This window comes from Oncorhynchus tshawytscha, linkage group LG02, assembly GCF_018296145.1.
Source record: "Oncorhynchus tshawytscha isolate Ot180627B linkage group LG02, Otsh_v2.0, whole genome shotgun sequence".
NCBI classification, from domain to species: domain Eukaryota; kingdom Metazoa; phylum Chordata; class Actinopteri; order Salmoniformes; family Salmonidae; genus Oncorhynchus; species Oncorhynchus tshawytscha.
Window position 1 is genome coordinate 26,590,346 of NC_056430.1, and position 24,570 is coordinate 26,614,915.

At 43.4% G+C, this 24,570-nt stretch overlaps 1 protein-coding gene across 3 annotated transcripts in view; it reads right to left on the reverse strand.

The window, feature by feature from the left end:
* LOC112218734 (plexin-A2-like) overlaps positions 1 to 24,142 on the reverse strand; it is a 74,443-nt gene extending 50,301 nt beyond the window's left edge. For all 3 annotated transcript variants that reach the window (XR_006078636.1, XM_024379808.2, XM_042295797.1), the window contains exons 1-3: positions 23,776 to 24,142; positions 7,419 to 8,741; positions 6,188 to 6,370 (exon numbers count right to left, since the gene is read on the reverse strand). Coding sequence is in view for 2 of the 3 variants with exons in the window: in XM_024379808.2 (XP_024235576.2) it covers positions 6,188 to 6,370; positions 7,419 to 8,633 (1,398 nt within the window). In the remaining variant the exon portion in view is untranslated. The remainder of the gene's footprint in view (positions 1 to 6,187; positions 6,371 to 7,418; positions 8,742 to 23,775) is intronic.
* Positions 24,143 to 24,570: the final 428 nt, after the last annotated feature.

A 24,570-nucleotide genomic window follows, 5' to 3' on the forward strand; every position in this document is an offset into this window, starting at 1 on the left:
CGCTGTGTCTTTGTGAGACGCAGAGTAGGTGAACGGATGATCTCCGCATGTGTGGTTCCCACCGTGAAGCGTGGAGGAGGTGTGATGGGGTGGGGGTGCTTTGCTGGTGACACTCTCTGTGATTTATTTAGAATTCAAGACATACTAAACCAGCATGGCTACCATAGCATTCTGCAGTGACACACCATCCCATCTGGTTTGCGCTTGGTGGTACTATCATTTGTTTTTCAACAGGACAATGACCCAAACACACCTCCGGGCTGTGTAAGGGCTATTTTACCAAAAAGGAGAGTGATGGATTGCTGCATCAGATGACCTGGCCTCCATAATCCCCCAACCTCAACCAAATTGAGATGGTTTGGGATGAGTCGGACCGCAGAGTAAAGTAAAGGGTAGTTTGAAAGTTGCCAGACAGCTTCCCGGACCCACATCACAACATGTTCTTACATTTCTCTCCCTTTAAATATTGCCATATGCAATTGATTATGAGATTATTGTGATCAATGAAGCAATTTGGGAGGGTTCTAAAAGAGGTAAACATTACTGTACATAAATGTTCCTTCTAGCTTTCCATTTCCCTGGAAGTTGGTAAGAAAGATGATCAGTTCACAGTACATGTCTTTGGCCTGCCAATCCCACTAAATGTGACCAGATGTGACTAGCATGGGTGAAGTGTGTTAAGTCTATCTATCATACCATATGGATAATAGACTTGGAGCACTCTTCAGCTAGCCTATCCATTTTAGTCTAGTATCCTTACAGTCTCCCTTATTCCTTTGCCCCAGATACAGTATGGTAGAAAGGACACTCTAGCAACAAAGATTCATAACATTTCCAAACATAACGTCTTTCTAAGAGAATAAAAATACAATGACATAAATGACATAAGGCCAGTACTGGCAGCCTTCAGGGTTGAGTGGCTGTGTGTTTGGGCAGATTCTAACTGACAGACTGGAGAGTGGACATTGATTAGCCCATATCCATCATGACTGAATGCTGATGAAGCGGAGTGTGTGTCTGTCCTGCGAAGACAGGATGGTGCTGCAGTGCCTAATGAAAGGGGGACGTGTTTAGTGAGAGCCAAATAGGTGGATGTCTGTATTACACCCCTGCACTAATCAGTCAGACATGACATCACTGCTACTAAGAGAGCTGTATTGATTCCTAGCATAGAACAAGCTGTATGTTAGCAAATGCTATTACCAAACATGATTACTACTATGATGAATGCACTCTAAGTGTGTGTGTGTGTGTGTGTGTGTGTGTGTGTGTGTGTGTGTGTGTGTGTGTGTGTGTGTGTGTGTGTGTGTGTGTGTGTGTGTGTGTGTGTGTGTGTGTGGGTGTGTGTGTGTGCTCGTCTGATAAAGAAAATAAAACATACAGCAGTGTTGGCCCAAAGGAATAGGACATTTTCTGAATGATCCTTGAGGTTTTCCCTAAATCCCCGAAGTTAACATTCTACAGTATGCCTAGCTTCCAAGGCCCCATACCACAGTTTCTACTACGTAACCAGAGATTCCTCTAACTCCCCTCAGGTGAGGTGACAGGTGATGGCGCCGATGGGTAGGGCTGCTGTCTTATCGGCCCTCAACTAATCATACTACGTATTTTGATTGTTTTTTTGTGTTGTTCGTAATTTGTTTTGTACATAATGTTGCTGCTACCGTCTCCTATGACCAAAAAGAGCTTCTAAACATCAGAACTGGGATTGCTCACCTCACACTGGACAAAGAATTTTTCTTGGAGATTTGCTGGAGAAGGAAACGGAGATTGAGGCAAAAGAGGACCAGGACCTTGTGAGGACCAGGCGATGAGTGGCTAATCTGCCCTTGCCCTCCATTCTGCTAGCTAATGTTCAAGAGGTAGAAAATAAATTGGATGAACTGAAAGCACGTACAGTGCCTTGCGAAAGTATTCGGCCCCCTTGAACTTTGCGACCTTTTGCCACATTTTCAGGCTTCAAACATAAAGATATAAAACTGCATTTTTTTGTGAAGAATCAACAACAAGTGGGACACAATCATGAAGTGGAACGACATTTATTGGATATTTCAAACTTTTTTAACAAATCAAAAACGGAAAAATTGGGCGTGCAAAATTATTCAGCCCCTTTACTTTCAGTGCAGCAAACTCTCTCCAGAAGTTCAGTTAGGATCTCTGAATGATCCAATGTTGACCTAAATGACTAATGATGATAAATACAATCCACTTGTGTGTAATCAAGTCTCCGTATAAATGCACCTGCACTGTGATAGTCTCAGAGGTCCGTTAAAAGCGCAGAGAGCATCATGAAGAACAAGGAACACACCAGGCAGGTCCGAGATACTGTTGTGAAGAAGTTTAAAGCCGGATTTGGATACCAAAAGATTTCCCAAGCTTTAAACATCCCAAGGAGCACTGTGCAAGCGATAATATTGAAATGGAAGGAGTATCAGACCACTGCAAATCTACCAAGACCTGGCCGTCCCTCTAAACTTTCAGCTCATACAAGGAGAAGACTGACCAGAGATGCAGCCAAGAGGCCCATGATCACTCTGGATGAACTGCAGAGATCTACAGCTGAGGTGGGAGACTCTGTCCATAGGACAACAATCAGTCGTATATTGCACAAATCTGGCCTTTATGGAAGAGTGGCAAGAAGAAAGACATTTCTTAAAGATATCCATAAAAAGTGTCGTTTAAAGTTTGCCACAAGCCACCTGGGAGACACACCAAACATGTGGAAGAAGGTGCTCTGGTCAGATGAAACCAAAATTGAACTTTTTGGCAACAATGCAAAACGTTTTATGTTTGGCGTAAAAGCAACACAGCTCATCACCCTGAACACCATCCCCACTGTCAAACATGGTGGTGGCAGCATCATGGTTTGGGCCTGCTTTTCTTCAGCAGGGACAGGGAAGATGGTTAAAATTGATGGGAAGATGGATGGAGCCAAATACAGGACCATTCTGGAAGAAAACCTGATGGAGTCTGCAAAAGACCTGAGACTGGGACGGAGATTTGTCTTCCAACAAGACAATGATCCAAAACATAAAGCAAAATCTACAATGGAATGGTTCAAAAATAAACATATCCAGGTGTTAGAATGGCCAAGTCAAAGTCCAGACCTGAATCCAATCGAGAATCTGTGGAAAGAACTGAAAACTGCTGTTCACAAATGCTCTCCATCCAACCTCACTGAGCTCGAGCTGTTTTGCAAGGAGGAATGGGAAAAAATGTCAGTCTCTCGATGTGCAAAACTGATAGAGACATACTCCAAGCGACTTACAGCTGTAATCGCAGCAAAAGGTGGCGCTACAAAGTATTAACTTAAGGGGGCTGAATAATTTTGCACGCCCAATTTTTCAGTTTTTGATTTGTTAAAAAAGTTAGAAATATCCAATAAATGTCGTTCCACTTCATGATTGTGTCCCACTTGTTGTTGATTCTTCACAAAAAAATACAGTTTTATATCTTTATGTTTGAAGCCTGAAATGTGGCAAAAGGTCGCAAAGTTCAAGGGGGCCGAATACTTTCGCAAGGCACTGTATATCCTACCAACAGGACATTCAAAACTGTAATATTTTATGCTTCACCGAGTCGTGGATGAACGACGACATTAAGAACATAGAGCTGGCAGGTTATACACTCTGTTGGAAAGACAAAACAGCAGCCTCTGGTAAGACACGGTGCGGGGCCTATGCATTTATGTAAACAACAGTTGGTGCACGATATCTAAGGAAGTCTCAAAGTTTTGCTCGCCTGAGGTTGAGTATCTTATGATAAGCTGTAGACCACACTATTTAACCAGAGAGTTTTCATCTGTATTTTTCGTAGCTGTCTACATACCACCACAGAGCAAGGTTGGAACTAAAACCGCACTAAATGAGCTGTATTCCGCCATAAGCAAACAGGAAAACGCTCATTCAGAGGCGGCACTCCAAGTAGCCGGTGACTTTAACGCAGGGAAACTTAAATCAGTTTTACCGAAATTCTATCAATATGTTAAATGTGCAACCAGAGGCAAAAAATCTACACCACCTCTACTCCACACACAGACGCATACAAAGCTCTCCCTTGCCCTCCATTTGGCAAATCTGACCATAACTCTATCCTCCTGATTCCTGCTTACAAACAAAAATGTAAGCAGGAAGCACCAATGACTCTGTCTATAAAAAAGTGTCCAGATGAAGCAGATGCTATACTACAGGACTGTTTTGCTAGCACAGAATGGAATATGTTCCGGGATTCGTCCGATGTCATTGAGGAGTACACCACATCAGTCACTGGCTTTATCAATAAGTGCATCGAGGACGTTGTCACCACAGTGACTGTACGTACATACCCCAACCAGAAGCCATGGATTACAGGCAACATTCGCACTGAGCTAAAGGGTAGAGCTGCCGCTTTGTGTGTGTGTGTGTGTGTGTGTGTGTGTGTGTGTGTGTGTGTGTGTGTGTGTGTGTGTGTGTGTGTGTGTGTGTGTGTGTGTGTGTGTGTGTGTGTGTGTGTGTGTGTGTGTGTGTGTGTGTGTGTGTGTGTGTGCGTTAATGGTGTCTTTGCATGCATGCTCATGGGTGTGTACTAAGTACAGCATATGTTTAAATATCCTACTGCAAGCAGAACTCAAGGGAAGCAGAGAATATAAACGTAGACATGCCATCAGTAAATGTTGTCACTTTAATGCTATGTAGATAATAATTTGTAGTGAACGGTCTATCTACTGTGAAGATTTCTGTATTGAAACTACTGTTCACAGCATGCAGTTAAATTTAGCCTCAAACATACCTTCCTTGCCAGTCGTCCTCCTGTCTGAGATTCTCTACTAATCCCTTCAATCACCAAATATCTCCTTCCGGTCCACTGTGAAGTCATGTTTTTGAAAAGCTTGAATCGTTTAGATATACTTTCGAGAGTTTCCTCAGTTGGAAACTGGCTACTTTCTGCACACGGTTAGTGTGAAACGGAGTGACTTGACACAACGCTGGCCAAACAAGATATATCTACAAACAAAACGGTTCCAGTCTGGTAAATGGTTCCAGTCTGCCATGAAATGTTCATCCATGTATATGGGTAAGAGTAGCTACATTTTCAGATTTAAGTTTCTAATTTAGTCAGAAAGTAATTTTTATTGCATATTAAAGTGTACTGTTAGTTAGCTAGCGAACGTTAGCTTGCTGGCTCATTAGCTCATGTTACGTGTATGATCTATGCAGTAATATTATTAGAATCAGAAATCCATTTGCATTGCTAGTTATAGCCTATTGTTAGTTATCTAACATTGAACCTAGTTTGTTAGCTGTAGCTACCTGCATTCCTGGTACAGCTATGACAATGTTTGTATTGATAGTAGTATGAGTTTGGATTATGCTGGTTCATTGTTTAGCTGTCTAAACAAAAGAGTCCACTTTGTCCGGATAATTACATGACCCATCTAATTAGCCAGGTGTGTCTGGGGGTGATTACGGCCATCTATTGTATTCCATGAAGAATAGTGACCCATCCACTTAGCTAGATGTGGCTGTGGGGAGTTTGCATTTCCTTCACGACCCATCAATTGTCGTCAAGTATGTCAAGTAAGCGTCATCTAATAATTATAAAATACTTCTAAATTATTTTCAGCAAAAGACATGACAAAAACACACTTTTTAACTATAGTAAATACTACAGTATTTAATTTGCATATACCCTGCCCATTCCCCTCCTCCATATCCCAATTTGTGCAACCCATAAGTGAGAAACCTACAGTACATGCCATGTGTAGACCATATATTGTATTATAGAAAAGAGCAGAAGCTCTGAACTATCCGTTCAGACCTACCTACCTACAGGTTATGGAAAATGTGCTCTTTTAGTATTTCTCAATTAGGTTTCCTCAAGGAGAAAACCTCCACTGCTAGGTCAAAGATAATAAAACAAAAACACTATAGTAAATAATGCAGTAATGTCCGCAAAAACACTACAGTAAATATTACAGTCCACAAAAACACTACAGTATACTACAATCCGTAAAAACACTACAATAATTGCTATAGTATATACTACAATTTTAATTTACTGCAGTAGTTGTACTATAGTTAACTGTAAATACTATAGTATAGTCCCTGAAATATGAGTGAAAAAACACAACAGTGAATACTAGTATTTATACCATAGTATATTATAATATTTTTCATGTGGGTGTGGAGAAAGGATCGCCCATGCTCACCTTCTTCAGTCTGCCACTCCTGGTTCCGATAAAGGCCACGCTGTAGCCATTATAGACGTAGGAGATGACAGAGGTCAGCCTGTCTCTGGTCTCAGTATACACCGTCAGGCCAGCTACCAGCTGGGAGCCCCCAAGGGGCTGGTTGATATCCAGCCCACAGAAGTGATCATCGATAGGCACAGGCTGCAGAGAGAGATGGGGGAAGACAGGGAGAGATGGGTGAGACAGAGAGCAAGAGAATGAGAGTAAGAAATCTCAAAATGACTGCTGTAAAAATCCTTACATATTTGCTACACACAATTACCATGGTTTTCAAGGCCGCAACTTCAAAAGTTATTGGGGCTGTTACATTTGTAAACAATGCCAGGACAGTGTGTTTGTTGAGCAGTTTAATTGCTCATGGCAAATAGGAGAACGCCATGTGTTTTGTTACGGTTTCTGTGATTTAAATGGCTTGATCTGACATCACACAAATACACAGTCCCAGAGATGTCAGGTTTTGATTTAGCATCAGAGAGGCTTGCATGCTAAGCAGTCCTGTTACATCTAGCACAACCCACCTCAAACATCCACTAATGGCCTGTCAGACGGAATAGAAATCTTGCTTTTTAGGGCAACACATTTGTACTTTAATTTCCTGCACCTCTCGAGAGTATCTATTCTGCTTTCTTCTGCACTGGAACAGATGGATGACATGGGTAAGAGGCAGTATATGACTATTAGCAAAATAGGATCTTGGAGGCAATGGTGGAATCAAAGTGGTTGGGTGAGAGTTGCTGAATAACAACCTTGATGGATGTCCTTGTTACCGTTTTCTGAACGCTGACAGCCTCATATCATACAGAGTTACAGTCACAAATGGAAAGAGAGAGAGTGAGAGAGAAAGAGAGAGAGAGCCTGAGCCTTTAAATGGAATCAAAGCGACATACAAAACTCCTCTGATTAGCATTGTACATTCATCTCCCCCACTTACTCTGCTGCTCTTTTGGAATATAGAAACTGTGAATGGGATTCTTCAGCAGGATTCTGGCTACTGTTAGTGTAATCAAGGCTGTGGGGTAATCAAAGAGCTTCAAAAATGACATTCTCTAACCTGTCAGCTCCACTGTCTGAATAATGTGTATGTATGCCACATCAGAGGAGCCAATGCTGGTTGGCCCCAGGCTAGCTGGATGTTAATGAAGGGACTGGATGCAGAGCCCTCTTCAGGGGTTTAGCTACAGGTACCTACCGCCTTGGTGCACTGCACGTCCTTTCCCAGCAGCCAGTGCAATTCCAGGTTGCCCTCTCCCTGGTAGCAGGACTGCAGGCGCTCTTTAATGCGGGCGTTGACGTCTCGGATGGCAAAGATGCACAGGACGGAGTTGTCCAGAGGCTTGTGGTACTGCTTCTGACCCTTGGTGAACACAGCAAAGAGGATGTCATCCTGGGCACTGATGTTCAAGGACCTGGCCAATACCTTCCCTGCCTTAGACAGGTGGGCAGCCTGTAGGAGGCGATACTCCTCTCCCTTATGTACACAGCCCACTGGCAAAGACACATAAGAGTGGAACTTTGTGTCCCCTTTGCAGAGGCGTATGATGCGGGTTGTGTAGAAAAGGTCACCAGGGGAACTGCCAGCTGGCATCCCATTCTCTGGGGTCTCTGGCTGCACGGTCAGGAAGTAGACAAAGTTCCCGCTGGCGAAGCCATAGATGTAGTAGATGTCAAACCGCGGGACCAGAGCTAGCGTGTCAGAGGGGATCTTAATGAGAGAGGAGACAAAGTCTGTGTGGAGCTCGTAGTCCAGCATGGCAGAGGACTCTGGGTCGCGGGGCAGCTTACGGCTGGAGATGGTGGGGAAATAGTCCTGCTTCCCACCCACAGCTGTGCCAATGAACAGGGTGCCGTCCCGGCCCTGCGAGGAGGGCACGATGACACCATACATGGTGCCTGTCTGGTTGACACTGGAGAGGTAATGCTCTTTCTTGTGAGTGGGCTCTACCAGGATAAACAGGTCGTCCTGTCGCATCAGCTTGCAGACTCCCTGGTAGAGGCTGCCACAGGCCAGCAGGCGGTTGTGGGAGTAGTCTATGAGCAGCAGTTTGTTAATGTTGTCAGTGGATGCCAAGGGCTCTGAGCAGGGCTGCACTATAAGAGGAGGGTAGCAGGCGTTGTTGTCGTACTCAGGACCTGTGTCGTGGGTGACCAGAAGTGTCAGGTTGGCAGACAGCTTGTAGATCCGGTTCACAGCACCAACATAGAGAACACCAGTGGTCTTGTGCACCGTCAGGTGGTTCAGGGTCCACTCTCTCCTCTCTGACTGGAAAGTGTTGACGGAATGACCTTGTCCCATTGCTAGGGAGATGGACATCATGACCAACAGCCACCATGTCAGGGGCCATGACTGCTCCTTAGTGCGGCCGCAGTAAGTGCATCCTATATCCAAACACGTCCCCATCCCCATATGACTTCTAAGAGATGGCAAGTCCAGGCAAAATGTCTACTGCTGTAGGGCAGGAATGAACAAGGCTGTACTCTAGTTGATATCCTCAACAATGGTCTTCACATCATCCTGAAATAGAAGATAAATAAACCAAACATGTTATAATAAACCTTTCATAAACCTTTAGCAAGGACTCATTAAACAGGGTTTTATTCATAAAACGTTTTGATTAAAATAATTATATGAATAACCTCCCTCCAATTTCACAAGGGTGACATTTTACAATGACAAGAGTTTTCCATTATAAAAGACAGGACTAAAAGATACAGGCCAGAGACAGCACAGAGTCACACTGAAAAATAGCATCTTGAAACTGTTTCACCCTTGTTCTTCTGCTCTGCTTTCTCAGACACAACATACATCAATGGAACATGGAATTGCAGTAATCACTTCACAGTGTAGACCTCTATCCCACTGCAATCAAGTTCTCTCTGCTTCCCGTATCTGCAGGGGCTCATTCTCTCTGTGAGGTGTTCTCTCTGCTTCCCCTATCTGCAGGGGCTCATTCTCTCTGTGAGGTGTTCTCTCTGCTTCTCCTATCTGCAGGGGCTCATTCTCTCTGTGAGGTGTTCTCTCTGCTTCCCCTATCTGCAGGGGCTCATTCTCTCTGTGAGGTGTTCTCTCTGCTTCCCTGCTTATCTGCAGGGGCTCATTCTCTCTGTGAGGTGTTCTCTCTGCTTCCCCCCCTATCTGCAGGGGCTCATTCTCTCTGTGAGGTGTTCTCTCTGCTTACCCTATCTGGAGGGGCTCATTCTCTCTGTGAGGTGTTCTCTCTGCTTACCCTATCTTGCAGGGGCTCATTTTCTCTGTGAGGTGTTTTCTCTGCCTCCCCTATCTGGAGGGGCTCATTCTCTCTCTGAGGTGTTCTCTCTGCTTCCCCTATCTGCAGGGGCTCATTCTCTCTGTAAGGTGTTCTCTCTGCTTCCCCTATCTGGAGGGGCTCATTCTCTCTCTGAGGTGTTCTCTCTGCTTCCCCTATCTGGAGGGGCTCATTCTCTCTCTGAGGTGTTCTCTCTGCTTCCCCTATCTGCAGGGGCTCATTCTCTCTGTGAGGTGTTCTCTCTGCTTCCCCTATCTGGAGGGGCTCATTCTCTCTGTGAGGTGTTCTCTCTGCTTCCCCTATCTGCAGGGGCTCATTCTCTGTGTGAGGTGTGAGGTGTTTCTCTCTGCTTCCCCTGCTATCTGCAGGGGCTTCCCCTATTTTCTCTGTGAGGTGTTCTTTTCTGCTTCTCCCCCTATCTGGAGGGGCTCATTCTCTCTGTGAGGTGTTCTCTCTGCTTCCCCTATCTGCAGGGGCTCATTCTCTCTGTGAGGTGTTCTTTCTGCTTCTCCTATCTGCAGGGGCTCATTCTCTCTGTGAGGTGTTTTCTCTGCTTCCCCTATCTGCAGGGGCTAATTTTCTCTGTGAGGTGTTCTTTCTGCTTCTCCTATCTGGAGGGGCTCATTCTCTCTGTGAGGTGTTCTCTCTGCTTCCCCTATCTGCAGGGGCTCATTCTCTCTGTGAGGTGTTCTCTCTGCTTCCCCTATCTGCAGGGGCTCATTCTCTCTGTGAGGTGTTTTCTCTGCTTCCCCTATCTGCAGGGGCTAATTTTCTCTGTGAGGTGTTCTTTCTGCTTCTCCTATCTGGAGGGGCTCATTCTCTCTGTGAGGTGTTTTCTCTGCTTACCCTATCTTGCAGGGGCTCATTTTCTCTGTGAGGTGTTCTCCCTGCCTCCCTATCTGGAGGGGCTCATTCTCTCTCTGAGGTGTTCTCTCTGCTTCCCCTATCTGCAGGGGCTCATTCTCTCTGTCTGGAGGTGTTCTCTCTGCTTCCCCTGGAGGGGCTATCTGGAGGGGCTCATTCTCTCTCTGTGAGGTGTTCTCTCTGCTTCCCTATCTGCAGGGGCTATTCTGGAGGGCTTCATTCTCATTCTCTGTGAGGTGTTCTCTCTGCTTCCCCTATCTGCAGGGGGTGAGGTGTTCATTCTCTCTGTGAGGTGTTTTCTCTGCTTACCCTATCTTGCAGGGGCTCATTTTCTCTGTGAGGTGTTTTCTCTGCCTCCCTGCAGGGGCTATCTGGAGGGGCTCATTCTCTCTCTGTGAGGTGTTCTTCTGCTTCCCTATCTGCAGGGGCTCATTCTCTCTGTGAGGTGTTCTCTCTGCTGCTCCCCTATCTGGAGGGGCTCATTCTCTCTGTATTTCTCTCTCTATCTGAGGTGTTCTCTCTGCTTCCCCTATCTGGAGGGGCTCATTCTCTCTCTGAGGTGTTCTCTCTGCTTCCCCTATCTGCAGGGGCTCATTCTCTCTGTGAGGTGTTCTCTCTGCTTCCCCTATCTGCAGGATCCAAATGCATTATTATGCTTCCATGAATCCAGTTCCCTGTTTTCTTTACTCCCCTCCCTCTTGTTCTCCTAAATAGTCAAATCCTCCAGGAATTAGTCACTCTCTCCAGCGCGGCAGACATTCCTAAATTAAATCAGGCCTTTTCCAGGGATGGCGAGAATCATTAGGGATTCAAAGTCAGGCAGCATCAACCCTTTCGTTTCCTCGGTTAATTTCATTAGCATAGTTTATGTAGATGTTTCAACCAGGAGACAAACAACGACTCTAGAATATTACATGGAATGCATGGGATGGATGAGTGGATGGATGGATGAGTAGATTGATGGATGGATTAGAGAAAGGGGAGTGAAAGCCTTGAAAAATCATGTTATGTAGGACTTTCTTTATTTTCACAATCTACTGATCATCATGTGTTTTATACTTTAGTTTGAGTTCACATCTGTCTAAATTAAAACATTTCTCACATTGATTAGTCAAGATAACCTGGTTAGTCACTTTGGACCTGGAGAACAAATGGCACGTTTATCAGGCATCCTGTTTATATGATTCCTTATTAATCTAGGGTAGGGAACATTGATCAGAGATGAGGGAGAACTGGTGGCTTCCTACTTGCACTCACTTCATCCCAGTCCATTATAGTAGTAATAAAACTGCTATGCGTGAAGGAAAGGACTGTAAATTAGGAGTCCACATCTGCCTGCACTGCACCCGCTCCTTTAGTCTAAGTCCCAGCAACTCTGGAGGCTTAGCCAAGCTGGCTCTCTAAGACTGTGGAGCCCCCACAAGCCACACACTCTGTCCTGTCTGATGCCAGACCAACAGCTCTCTACTGTAGCCTCTTTGCTTAACAAACCATTCACCTTCCCAGTGAAATGGTACGGAAGCATTTGGCCAGCTCAAAGCCTTTAGCTTGGAAAGAATTGCTTTCACGGTCCTAGGTCCCCTTAAAATAGGAACATAGATTATTTATCTCAATGAGATGTCCTGGTTAGAGTAAAGGTTAAATAAAAAAGGTAATGTGTGTCCTAGAATTGGACAGAAGTGGCCATGGCTGCACTCCATTGCTAACTACTAACAGGATGTCTGGCAGTGTATGTTGTGTATGAGCCAGAGAAGGGGAGGAAAGACAGGACTGGAGGATTGACACAGTGGTGTCTGGGACCTCTCCAACTCCACTCGTGTCTCATCTCCATCTGTCCCTGCCTCAAAGACATCAGGGGAGAAATCACTGGAGTGTTCCTTTTTCCTCTGGTCCCTTTGGCAGACAGACACACTTTGTGTATTCTCTCCCTGTTCTAAAAAACATACAACAACATACCACCTTTGCCACCGGTGCTGAAAGAAATCCTAGGGTAAACACTTTACTGGCACCGACATTGCTGCCCTGTTCTGTTGCCATCCTTTCATCATGGAGTTCTTTGGTGGTTAAACATGTCAGTTACAAATCTAAAGGTTACAAGGAAAATATCAAAACTATATATCCAGATAAATAAATAAAATGTCACTGCCCTGGCAAGCTGTGCTATGCAGGATACACATAAAAGGTCAATCCTGTGGCTCCTGCGAGGGAGAGCAACAGGTGCTGACTGGAGATAGCTGCCTAGCAGATCCTTAGCTACCAGCAGAGCCTTAGCTACCAGCAGAGCCTTAGCTACCAGCAGAGCCTTGGCTACCAGCAGAGCCTTGGCTACCAGCAGAGCCTTGGCTACCAGCAGAGCCTTAGCTACCAGCAGAGCCTTAGCTACCAGCAGAGCCTTAGCTACCAGCAGAGCCTTAGCTACCAGCAGAGCCTTAGCTACCAGCAGAGCCTTGGCTACCAGCAGAGCCTTGGCTACTAGCAGAGCCTTGGCTACTAGCAGAGCCTTGGCTACTAGCAGAGCCTTAGCTACCAGCAGAGCCTTGGCTACTAGCAGAGCCTTAGCTACCAGCAGAGCCTTAGCTACCAGCAGAGCCTTGGCTACTAGCAGAGCCTTAGCTACCAGCAGAGCCTTGGCTACTAGCAGAGCCTTAGCTACCAGCAGAGCCTTGGCTACTAGCAGAGCCTTAGCTACCAGCAGAGCCTTAGCTACCAGCAGAGCCTTGGCTACCAGCAGAGCCTTGGCTACCAGCAGAGCCTTGGCTACCAGCAGAGCCTTGGCTAGCAGAGCCTTGCAGAGCCTTGGCTACTAGCAGAGCCTTGGCTACTAGCAGAGCCTTGGCTACTATCAGAGCCTTGGCTACTATCAGAGCCTTGGCTACTATCAGAGCCTTAGCTACTAGCAGAACATTGGCTACTAGCAGAGCCTTAGCTACCAGCAGAGCCTTAGCTACTAGCAGAGCCTTGGCTACCGTAGCTCTACCAAGCATTCCCTCTCCTTTGATTTGAATAAAGATATCACATGTCCTTCTCCTGACAATCTCTCTTCCACATCTGCAGTAACTAGACATTCCTTATCTAGTTTCTATGCTAATATAATAACATGTTGTATTCAATTGGCCTTTGTAGTGAAACATTATGAATAGTCTTAGCCTAGTGAATCTCCGGGCCCTGTTACATGATTCTCACACAGGTGTGAGCTGTAGCTCTGTTTTATGAAGGCTTCAGGGTAATCTGTCTTGACTCTATGCAGCATTTAATTGTTGTACATGCAGAAAATGAATTCCATTAACAGGTTGCCCAAGCAAATGGATTGTCACAAATCATTTTTGCCCCCCAGAAGTGCATCGCATTTCAAACACTATATTAAGCTCCCAGTTTACAATATCATGGGAAACCACCTTGAGTTGCTGTGTTCAGTGGTTTGGGAAAGCCATTATGTTATTGTAAATGATTCCAATCCAAATCATATGACCAACTTCAGTGTTATGAACCTCAACATAATTTGCATTAAGATCTTAGTTGCGCCTCAAGTATTATGTCTGTGTCTGTGCAAAATATGTAATCCCTCAATTTTAATTGAAACCGTAAAGCTAAGGACAAATATTATAGAAACAACAAGGTGCAGCATAGTTCCTCAATACAGAGACCAACAGAGGTGAATTCAGTGTTGTGAAGATCAAGCCAAACCTTCTATAGAGAATAACAAGGTGGGCCAGAAGCAGGAAGTAACAGCAGTCTATCCATTTATTTTCTGCTAGATTCAGTCATGTTTGAGGCGTGCCATGCAGTCACACTGCTCTGTGTTTACCCTGGATTATGGGGACAGCTCCTTGCTGGCTACAGCCCTCCCTGCGGAATACACTGCCTTGCCAGTCAGACACACTCCTGCCAACCCCAGCCTTAGCCCCAGACATGACTCATTCACACACACTCATTGAAAAACATGCTCAGGCCTCTGGGGATGCCAGGCTATGGTGGAGGGTACCAATCTGAGTCAAAATGCCATGCCATGCCACCATGTTTAAATCGACCTTAAGACCTCCACCAAGGGCTGTGCCTATGTTTTCAGCCTTCATTGGAGTACATTGGCTCGGTATTCTGGCATAAACTCTGCAGTGTGTTATTATGTGTGATTCATTGGAGGGTAACCGTCTGTGACCATACATAAACATGATTTTAAATCATCACAGAAATATGTCTCCTTCTTTCCCTCTGTGCACTTTATGCACAGTGCTTATTGTGCTTTATATCTCAGGAATGTGTTCCATTTGCAGCAGCCTCTGAGGCTCGTGCTGGGCCCAGGCTGATAACGTGTGAGAGGATTGGAAACAGTCAACACACTGTGACACCATCTTTCAGGCTGCAGGACAGACACAGTGCTCTCACACTGAGGCAACAATAGAGTTGTGTCCTTTCATCAGATGTGATGAAAACTGTGTCCCTTGTGGCAATGTCTGATCAGGCTGGACAAGACAGAGTATTAACACAGTATGGAGGCACAAGGACAGGACTGGATGTGATCTAGTTATAGCAAACCTCCAGAGTATTGCTGTACATCTGTGTTCCCCAATCCTAGGTTTTAGGGTGGAATATCAGGGGTTTTGACAATTGAGAGAAAAATTACATATTTACCTGATTTATTTTATATGAATTGATAACCATTAATTTTTAACTAATAGTAAGACATTTCTGTCCTGCTTAGGTCTGTGTTTTTATGGTCTCCACTCTAGTTCCCTCTAGCTAATCTGAGCGTATGGTCACTAGAGATGGCTTGAGCTGACAAATGAGTTAAAGACTGCGTTTCGTAGACAAGAATGTGTTTTACTAGAGATAGTTTAGGAGTAGAACAATCCCTAATTGTCTCAAAATCATCCTTGCATCTGGGAAACTAAGCCAGGGTGGGGTTAAGGCAGATAACGACAGGATGAACCCAGAGTGGCTTCTGATGCCCAAATCTGCATGGGAGGGGTGGAACCAACCATGACTAAGCATTCTCAGTGTCAGCTATATAAAGAACTCTGCATTTGTGTAAAGGTTAGGTTACTCGGTCCAACACTCAAGGGTGTTGAGTGGACCAGCCTCCTTATTGCAATAATTAATCAATATTAAATAAAGATGATTGTTTGAAGAAATGACTAAGTTTCACTTGATTAGAATATTCCACCACACAAAACCTTTACAAATCCATATAACCATAAAGACATCTTCATCCCTTCTAGAGCTTATGTCGATGCATTATGTGCAGTATATTGTCATGCCCCCACATCTGGGTCAGTCTGCACAATGCGACACTGCGGAAATGTCTCATGCCCCTCAAAATGGCAATCATTTAATCATGGGCTAAATCACAAAGCCTGACGGGATACCTTTGTCTTGGGGTCCGCAAATCCATGAGGACGAGTCATAGGGGGAGGGCGAAATTGTAAGCATTACACATGAATGAACTGGGAGGACGCCAGCCCCAACAGAACTTGACTTCCAAATGAATAAATGAAGGCAATTAGTAGATCTGTTTACAATGATGCAGAGACAGAAGTAGGTCATACATGTTGGAGATGGGGGGGGGGGAGCAAGTCAGAGAGCCAGAGCTGGAGGCTGACACTGGTAGCTACAGTGAGGGGTAGAGGAATTAGGACATGAAAATGGCGTCTTTAATAACGATGACTTTTAAATTAATGTCAGATTTAATCACAAGGGACCTGTGAGGTTTATGGTAAAATAAATGTTTTGTGATCACTCCTCTGTGTCTTATTTGTGTTCTCAGCAGTGAATTCAACCAGATTTAGTGACCATTTGCCTCTTCAAATCAATTCAGGTGTCACGACTTCCGCCAAAGTCGGCTCCTCTCCTTGTTCGTGCGGCTTTCGGCGGTCGACGTCACCGGCTTTCTAGCCATCGCCACTCCATTTTTCATTCTTTCATTTGTTTTGTCTTGTTCCCTGCACACCTGGTTTTCATTCCCTAATCACACTGCATGTATTTATTCCTCTGTTCCCCTCCATGTCTTAGTGTGAAATTGTTTGTTTTGTGGTTATTGTGACGCGCCAGGCTGTTTCCATGTTTGTGCACGTTGTATGTTCATTTGGTACATTAGATTTGGTGAGTGTTTTTTCGCGCTTTTGCCTTTTTCTGGAGGTTTTGACGCAGTTTGTTCACTCCAGCCTGAATAAGGTGTGAGCCTGTTCACAACACTCTGCTCTCCTGCACCTGACACCAGTACACACACCCTTGACATCAGGCTATTCCTCATTTTATTTGATATAATAATTTGTTGGATTGTTTGATGTTATGAGTAAAATAAGAATTAAATGTATTTTATATCAATTGTATTGTTTAGTGAACAATTCTCAGACTGCTAGCTTTAGAGACCAAGCATTAAAAACCATAAAACATCACTCAATCAATCCAAAAATATTACGGTTGTAAAAACCACAGGGTAGTGAACCAAGCTAGGGGAAAGGAATCTCTTCAAGCATATTGTCAAAACACAATCAGTGACCTCTGACAATGATTGGCATTATGCACAGCAGTAAAACTTAAATTGCTGCAACACTGCAGAATTCTGAGTCCGCATGGAAATATAGAGCTTCCCAGTCAGATTCACTCATCAATTCCCTTCCCTGGGCTCTGTCTTCGGTACATTTCACTGTGGATCTCTACTGACTAATGGTGACCTGAAACAGGCTCTTTGAATCAGCGAGCGCTCATGTTGCATGAATGATGAGAATCAAAGGAGAAAGTCAAAGTGACCTCCAGCACTCTGATGAAAACCTGTGCAGCCCAAGTGCAATACCAGGTCTTCTATAATTCAACATTCAGTGAAAGACAGAGCAAGTCTGTATGCCGCTAAATCACCCCCATCGGTAATGACATTTAAGGGACTTAAAAAAGAACAAGGGAAAGAGCAAGGCTACGAGTGCACTGTTGGCATGACAGCTGAGAGGACTAGGGAATAAGGCTAATGAAATACGAGCTCTCTTCCCCAGTGGGATTTGGGCAGGGACAAGGAACATCTATAGAGTTCTGTTTGGATATGATCTCTCACTGTTCCCGTAGATTACCAGCTAGTTACAACATTAGTCTATTCCTGCCTTGAGTGTATTTTTTTAAATATAGCTTACGACATCCTACATTTATTGTAACTGTCCCTGTAGATCAGCTATATTCGTCTCAGTCAGTTACAGTATGACTGGGTGTGTAGTATGCTATACTGTGTAAGCTTTGATGGCATCAATCATTCAGGATAGAAAAGCCAAACATAGTAGTGAAAGATGTTGCTCTCTGAAATGATAGACAGTAGACTTCAATATACAAAGTGCACTTCCATGTACAGAGTACAGTATATGAGGGGGAAATAACATGGATAAATGGAAAGAACATATGAAGCGGCAAATTCACACACACCCTTATATGGACACGCACACAAAGCCAACAACAACTGATTCAGAACAAGCCTGTATGTTTCCTTAGCTTCCCTCTACTGGCCAATATGGCTGTGTAGGGATCAGGATGCCAAGGATGGAGGTAGCTGGCACAAAAAATTGTGATCAAAGAAATGACAACGCAAAGAGAGCATCTGCTACCTTCACTGCTGACAAATCACTGGGAGCCCAGAAAGAAACAGGAAAGAGTAGACATGGTGTCTACTATTCACAACTTCACCCCTGGAGACTCTAGTGCACCGGCAGCACCCATTCCTCATTTAATCCCCAGTGTAAATAAGATCAAGGAGGTGGGACACAGCCAGAGCCCTGCAAATAAAAGGATCTGCTCATACAGCTTAGCTTCTTCCATCCTGCCCCTAACTTTAACCTACATTGAAACTCTGCACTAATGCCCGAGTCAGTGGCACGGTACAGGGAATAAAAACATAGAGACTGACTTACTGCACAAATCATGTACCCCTAAATACTTAATTGCTTCCTCCTCACATTACATGTTTGACACTGCCAAGTCCCCTCCTATAGAGTACTATATGCCTTTATCTCTGCTCTTATCTCTTAGTTCTCAACCCTGCTCATCTATTCAATGTTCCGTCATTACCTCATAGGTCTCTAGAAGCACAAGCATTTAGCTACACTCACATTAACATCTGCTAACCATGTGTATGTAACGGATAACATTTGATTTGATTTCTCTCACTAATGAATCTGTGGCTCTCGCCTATTGTCTAAAAAGCTCAACCATTTACACTAGCACAATGCCATCTCACAAAGTGCCAGGGATTACAAATCAACATGGAAGTAGCCTGTAGGAGAACATCCAGTACAACAGCACTGTGACAGCAGCATTTACATTGAAAATAGAGATAACAATCTGGAGGAGTTGTGCCACATTGCATGCAGTGTACTGCCAATGGTACCACCTGGCAGGTGAGCTCACTGTATGCCTCCACCTGTATCTCTCCTCCGACACTCTCCACTAAACTCTCTACACTTTGAATAGACACGTACAGTCATTTTACCTCTATGCTGGCTTTCAGACACCACTAAATAATCAGGTACTTGATGGAGGACGGAGGAGAGAAGAAAACAGCTACAGGCCATGTTTGTTCATTTGGGGGATTGTATTTATCTTTCTCACTCTCATACTCTCACTCTTTCTTTCTCTGTCTGTCTTTATGACGTTCCCTCTTTCACATACGCAAAAGTATGTACACTCGCTCATACATACAGTACATACATATGTACATACATACATACACACTAGCCAACATGAGGGCCCTCCTCCCCTTCCTCCTCAGGCTATAGCATCTGAGCTGTCGTGTTTCATCAGTTTCTCCGTGGGCAACGGGAGGGGTCTCCAGCTCTGGGTAGTGAGCTGATGTGCAGTCACACACCGTGTAATTGTCTTACAAACACTAATTTGCTTGACTTACCACTGCAAATAGAGTGCAGGACATTGCCGCTGACCCACATTGCTCCTGATGATGTTTGGATCACACAACAACCATATTTAATATCAACATTTGATCAGGCTAGTACTCCACACTAAAATAACATAAACTCCCATTATCTATAATCATTTTAAAATGGGGAATCATGACACCTCGGTAAAGAACACACTAGCCAGTGTTGCAATGTTAAATAAAAAAATATGAAGAGAACTCATGACTGATGAGAGGCAATGAAAACAGGGTCAGTAGATTAGAGAAAGTTATGCTGCAGGAAATAGCCCTCTTTTTACCATTGCAAAGAATGATATAGAGATACAGTAATAGAAGCAATCCAGAGTCACCTCTAAAGGAAAACGCAATCTCATTATATGACAGTATGCCTACAGTAATAAAAAATTAACTAAAATAAAGACCTATTTAAATTCTAAAATTAGCAGGCAACTGATAAAGCTACTGACCTTGCATTAGCGAACCAACAGAGAGAAGTCAATCTCTCCCTCTCTGTGAGAAGCTTTACTGCTCTGGTGGGACCATCTGAATAAATGCCAGTCCAACTGGCCTGTGAGATAAGCATGAGCGTAGAGAGCACACCAAGAGCCCTGGGTTCATCTGGTTTGCATGACTAGGAGAGTCTAAAAAGCAACAAATCCAATCCTCCTTCCAAACACACAGACAGAACAAAGATGAGATGAGCTTGGTCAATAGCATTGTTGGTCAGTAACTTGTTGGTTATTACTGCATTGTCAGAACTAGAAGCACAAGCATTTCGCTACACTCGCATTAACATCTGCTAACCATGTGTATGTGACAAATAAAATTGATTTGATTTTTGATTTGAAGTTTGCACTGCAGCTGCTGTTTAGGCTTAAAGGAGCAGTTCACTATTTTACAACATGATCTTAGATGGTTCCTCACCCTGAAAGTAGTCTATGAGCCAAGAAAACTGAACAATAGATTACAGTTTTTCTTTAAACAGCCACTACATATTTCAGCTAACCTTAGCCACCACAAGCTAATAATGAATGGAACTGATGGGGTATGTGAGTATGTTTTTTTTTTAAAGTCCACATCACCTGATATCAATTCAAATCAACATATTTGGTTTGATGTTACTTAAAGGTGATTTTGCCACTTTAAAAAAACATGATCACATGCCCCCATCCGTTTCATTATGACTACTACGGTTGTGTCAATCATGTTATATACTTTTTAAATGTTTTTATTTAACCAGGCAAATCAGTTAAGAAAATGTTCTTATTTACAATGACGGCCTACCCTGGCCAAATCCTCCCCTAACTCAGATGACGCTGGTGCCTCTAGCGCTGCGATTCAGTGCCTTACAGGCTGACTACACCGCTCACGTCGCAAAATATATTTTGAAATCTATGTTATTCAATTATTGCACCATTATTGCATTGCTTGCGCGCGCCAATGAGCATCAGCATTGCCAAGGGCTAAAATAGAAAGTTTTATTTCAGACGCAGATTTCGTTGCTGTCACGCCCTGGCCTTAGTATTCTGTTTTCTTTATTATGTTGGCTAGGCCTGGGTGTGACATGGGTGATTTATGTGTCTTGTTTTGTCTAGGGGTTTTGTAGTCTATGGGGTTGTGTTCAGTTGAGTGTTCTAGGTAAGTCTATGGTTGCCTGGAGTGGTTCTCAATCAGAGGCAGGTGTTTATCGTTGTCTCTGATTGGGAACCATATTGAGGCAGCCATATTCTTTAGGTATCTTGTGGGTGATTGTTCCTGTCTCTGTGTTTTGCACCAGTTAGGAATGGTTCGGTTTTTCCACGTTTTCTTATTTTGTATAGTGTTCACGTTTTCATCTTTCATTAAAGATGTTTATAAATAACCACGCTGCATTTTGGTCCGCCACTCCTTCCCAGGAAGAAAGCCGTTACAGTTGCAAGTCCTGCCTCTCCCATCTCCTCATTGGTTATACCCATGTGGGTGACTGAAAGACGAACGAGGTCAGTGGCGGTAATGCACCTAATTTATGAAAGTTGCCAATCGCAATATAAAGTCAAGAGAAGAAAAAGCCTGGAAGGAAGAGCTGACTCGAAAGGATTTGGTTGACTGTTTTATGTGTGGATTAATTGTCAGAGTAGAGGACCTTATGCATTTCATGTAAAATAACAACTCAATGTTTATATCCCAGGACAAATTAGCTAGCAACAGCAAGCTAGCTAAATTGGACAAATTAGCTAGCAACAGCAAGCTAGCTAAATAGGACAAATTAGCTAGCAACAGCAAGCTAGCTAAATAGGACAAATTAGCTAGCACGTGCCATAAATGTTTAATGCTTTTTGACCTGTCCCCAAATTAATGTAATTGGTTCAGAATTTGTTTTTATATTTTAAGCTGCATGTCATGATCGCGTTTGGTGTGGAGGGACAAAATAAATGTATGCACAATGGTGCACGCTCGCAGCTGGTTTGGGTTCTGTTTTAGACTGCTGCGCCACTCGGGAGCCCGATGGGCGAGGCTATTGTAACAAGTTATATGCCAGCACTGTAGGCTCCCTGCATCTGCCTAGAGTCCTGTTAAAATTTCATGGCAACGGCCGTTAGAGCTCACCTCCCCACATATGAGCCCTGGTTAAAGTCCCTGTTGCAGCTTTCACTTTCTTCTGCTAGATTGGTGGCTAGGTTGGGATCACGTCCAGCTCACGTCTAGTTATGTGATCTAGTGGTGGGAAGCATTCTGTTTTTCCACATTGTGTTGGGTATATCTAGTGAACAATGGCTAAGCAGCAATGGGCATGACAGATAGAAGTAGTCACTACAGGTGTGATCAAGCCTTACATCAAAGTTGCCTGAAGCTGAATGGAAAGTGTGACTGTCTATTTTAAATAAGTTAACTTACCAGTGTGGACCCAAAACAAACACATTCTACACATTTACATACGACCTGTTTAAAGTGTTATTACAACCATGGTGTTCTTTTGTTACTGAAGCTTAAATGTAAAATAACCTGACAATGATCCACATCACATGGGTAGACAAATTATATGTGTGTTAAGCAGCAAAACACAACTATCCTTTTTTAGGATGTAAACCAGTAATATGAATAACTTTTGATCCATTCTGTTCTGATCTAATTAGATGGATGTAGGATTTTCTACAGCCTAGAATCGAGGCCTTTCCCAGTCATGAAGGATGAAGCTAGGCCCCTCTTGGTTCTCATTGGCGAAGACTGAACTCAAGTTAAGGGTTATACGTCAGACTCTCCTATACCACTTTGCCCAACATGTTATACCCCATAGGTTGTAAATAAACCCGTTTTATACTGATACAATTTGCATTATTACTATAGGGCTGTGAAACCCATAGCCGAATGGCTTCAGACTCTGAGCCTTTCTCACTGGAAATGGCTGCTGGCATTTAACATAGCATAGGGTTAGGGTATTTCATACTCTCCTATACCACTATTCCCGACATCTATGAAAAATAATGACTTCAAAAGTCAAGAGTTGTCTATAACATGAGTACAAACAGAGTGTGTGTATATGTTTATGTGCATGTGTGTATTATGGTGTGCATTATAATTTCCCATCATAAAAATGTATCCCCAATCAAATACCTTAATCGATACCACAAAATTGAAATCTGGCAACCCTCATAAAATTCGACATAGCCTTGTATTAAATGCATTAGGAAAGAAATGGTGTAATGTACACAAAAAAAGTGGAGCCTTGTATTAAATGCATTTGTGTAATGTAGGTCCCACGAAATATGAAATGTGTTAGGAAGATAATCATGTAGGTTGCCGATACAAAGAAAAGGCATTTCTGACTACAAGTGCACCAGTATCCCGAAGTATTAAGTGAAAACAAGCATAGAAAACAGTATTGGCATTGATAAATATTTAACGCTACTATTATAATTATTTTGGTGACAACCTGGTTGATCCGGATGCATTTTGATGTATGCCCATTTGAGCATGATTAGGATGATGAGAATGATGATGATGATAGGTCTCATGAAAGGGTCTTCAGGTTGTGTGTGCCTATTTCTGCTGCTGCCTAAACCCAGAATCCCTGACAGTTGTCAATCATAAGTAACGTGCCTGCCTCAAACACAGAGGTGATGCCTCTATAGAGATATGTCCACGATTTTGCATCACCACAAAATAGCGATTCAGTAGGAAATGTATCACAATATGAGATACGTCAGCGTATTCTATCTCTATATAAAGAACTCATATGAGTACTAGATGCCTTGGTACCCCATCAGCTGCTTGCTGAGTGTGAGAACGAGATATCACAGTAAATGCAATTCAATTTAACCTGACTTCTACGGAATGGTTACCATTGTCTACATCCTGAAAGAATATACCTGTATGCAAATACATGTGGAAAGAATATACATGTATGTAAATCCCTTCAAACAATAAGAATGTAGCTAATTTATTTTGGACGCGCGGGTTTATCATTTCACTGCGTCCTGAGCGCGCGAAGTAATAACCCAACTTTTCCATTTCATCCTCTCATGAGCTGCAGTTATCAATGTTAGTATGGTACTCACCTTGAAATTTAAAAAGGCTCAGTCATGATGTGTCTGGTGTGCTAAATGAATAAAGAACCTGCTGAATGTAGTGTCCTTCCTTTGGTGTTGGAAAATGTCCCACAATGGCACCGTCAGCGCGCTATGTCCATATGCCGACAACAAAAAAACATTCAGGATGCGATTATCATTCTCATTTATCAGGCTGGAACAGTTATCTGATCGCTCATTTTATTAATGGAAATTTAGCCCTACGTGTTCTAAACTCGCATCCCTAATTCAACATCGATAATTTTCTCGTTGCCACATTTCAAAAGACTCGTTCACGTTTCAATTCGGTGTGTCAATGCCGGTGGTAGGCTTCAAGATAGGACTCTCATCAGTTCACTTGCACCTCACGTACAGTGTGCTGTTCAAACCCAACCTTCCTCGCGTCATCCTTTGGAAAGGGCTCAATGTCTTTTTTTTTTCTTGAACTGACAGTGAACGTCAGTTGGCTTCATCTTTAAAATATGAGGAATTGGTGCCTATAGGGTATTTCAGACTGCTGTTAGGGGACCATTTTAATGAAGAATGTGTCGTTTTTTTATGATTGTGTTTTTATTTTCATATAGTGTTGTGTATAATAACGTATGTTTTAATGTGTATATGGATGTGTAGTTGACTGTGCATATTGTATTTTGGTGTGTATTGTTGTACTAAACAAGAGTTCATCTTGTAAAGAGACCTTGGTCTCAGCATTAACAAAAAGTCGACAAATTAGTCCACAGGACTGAGTCATTTGATGCTCTCACATTCACACACTGTGCTCTATTG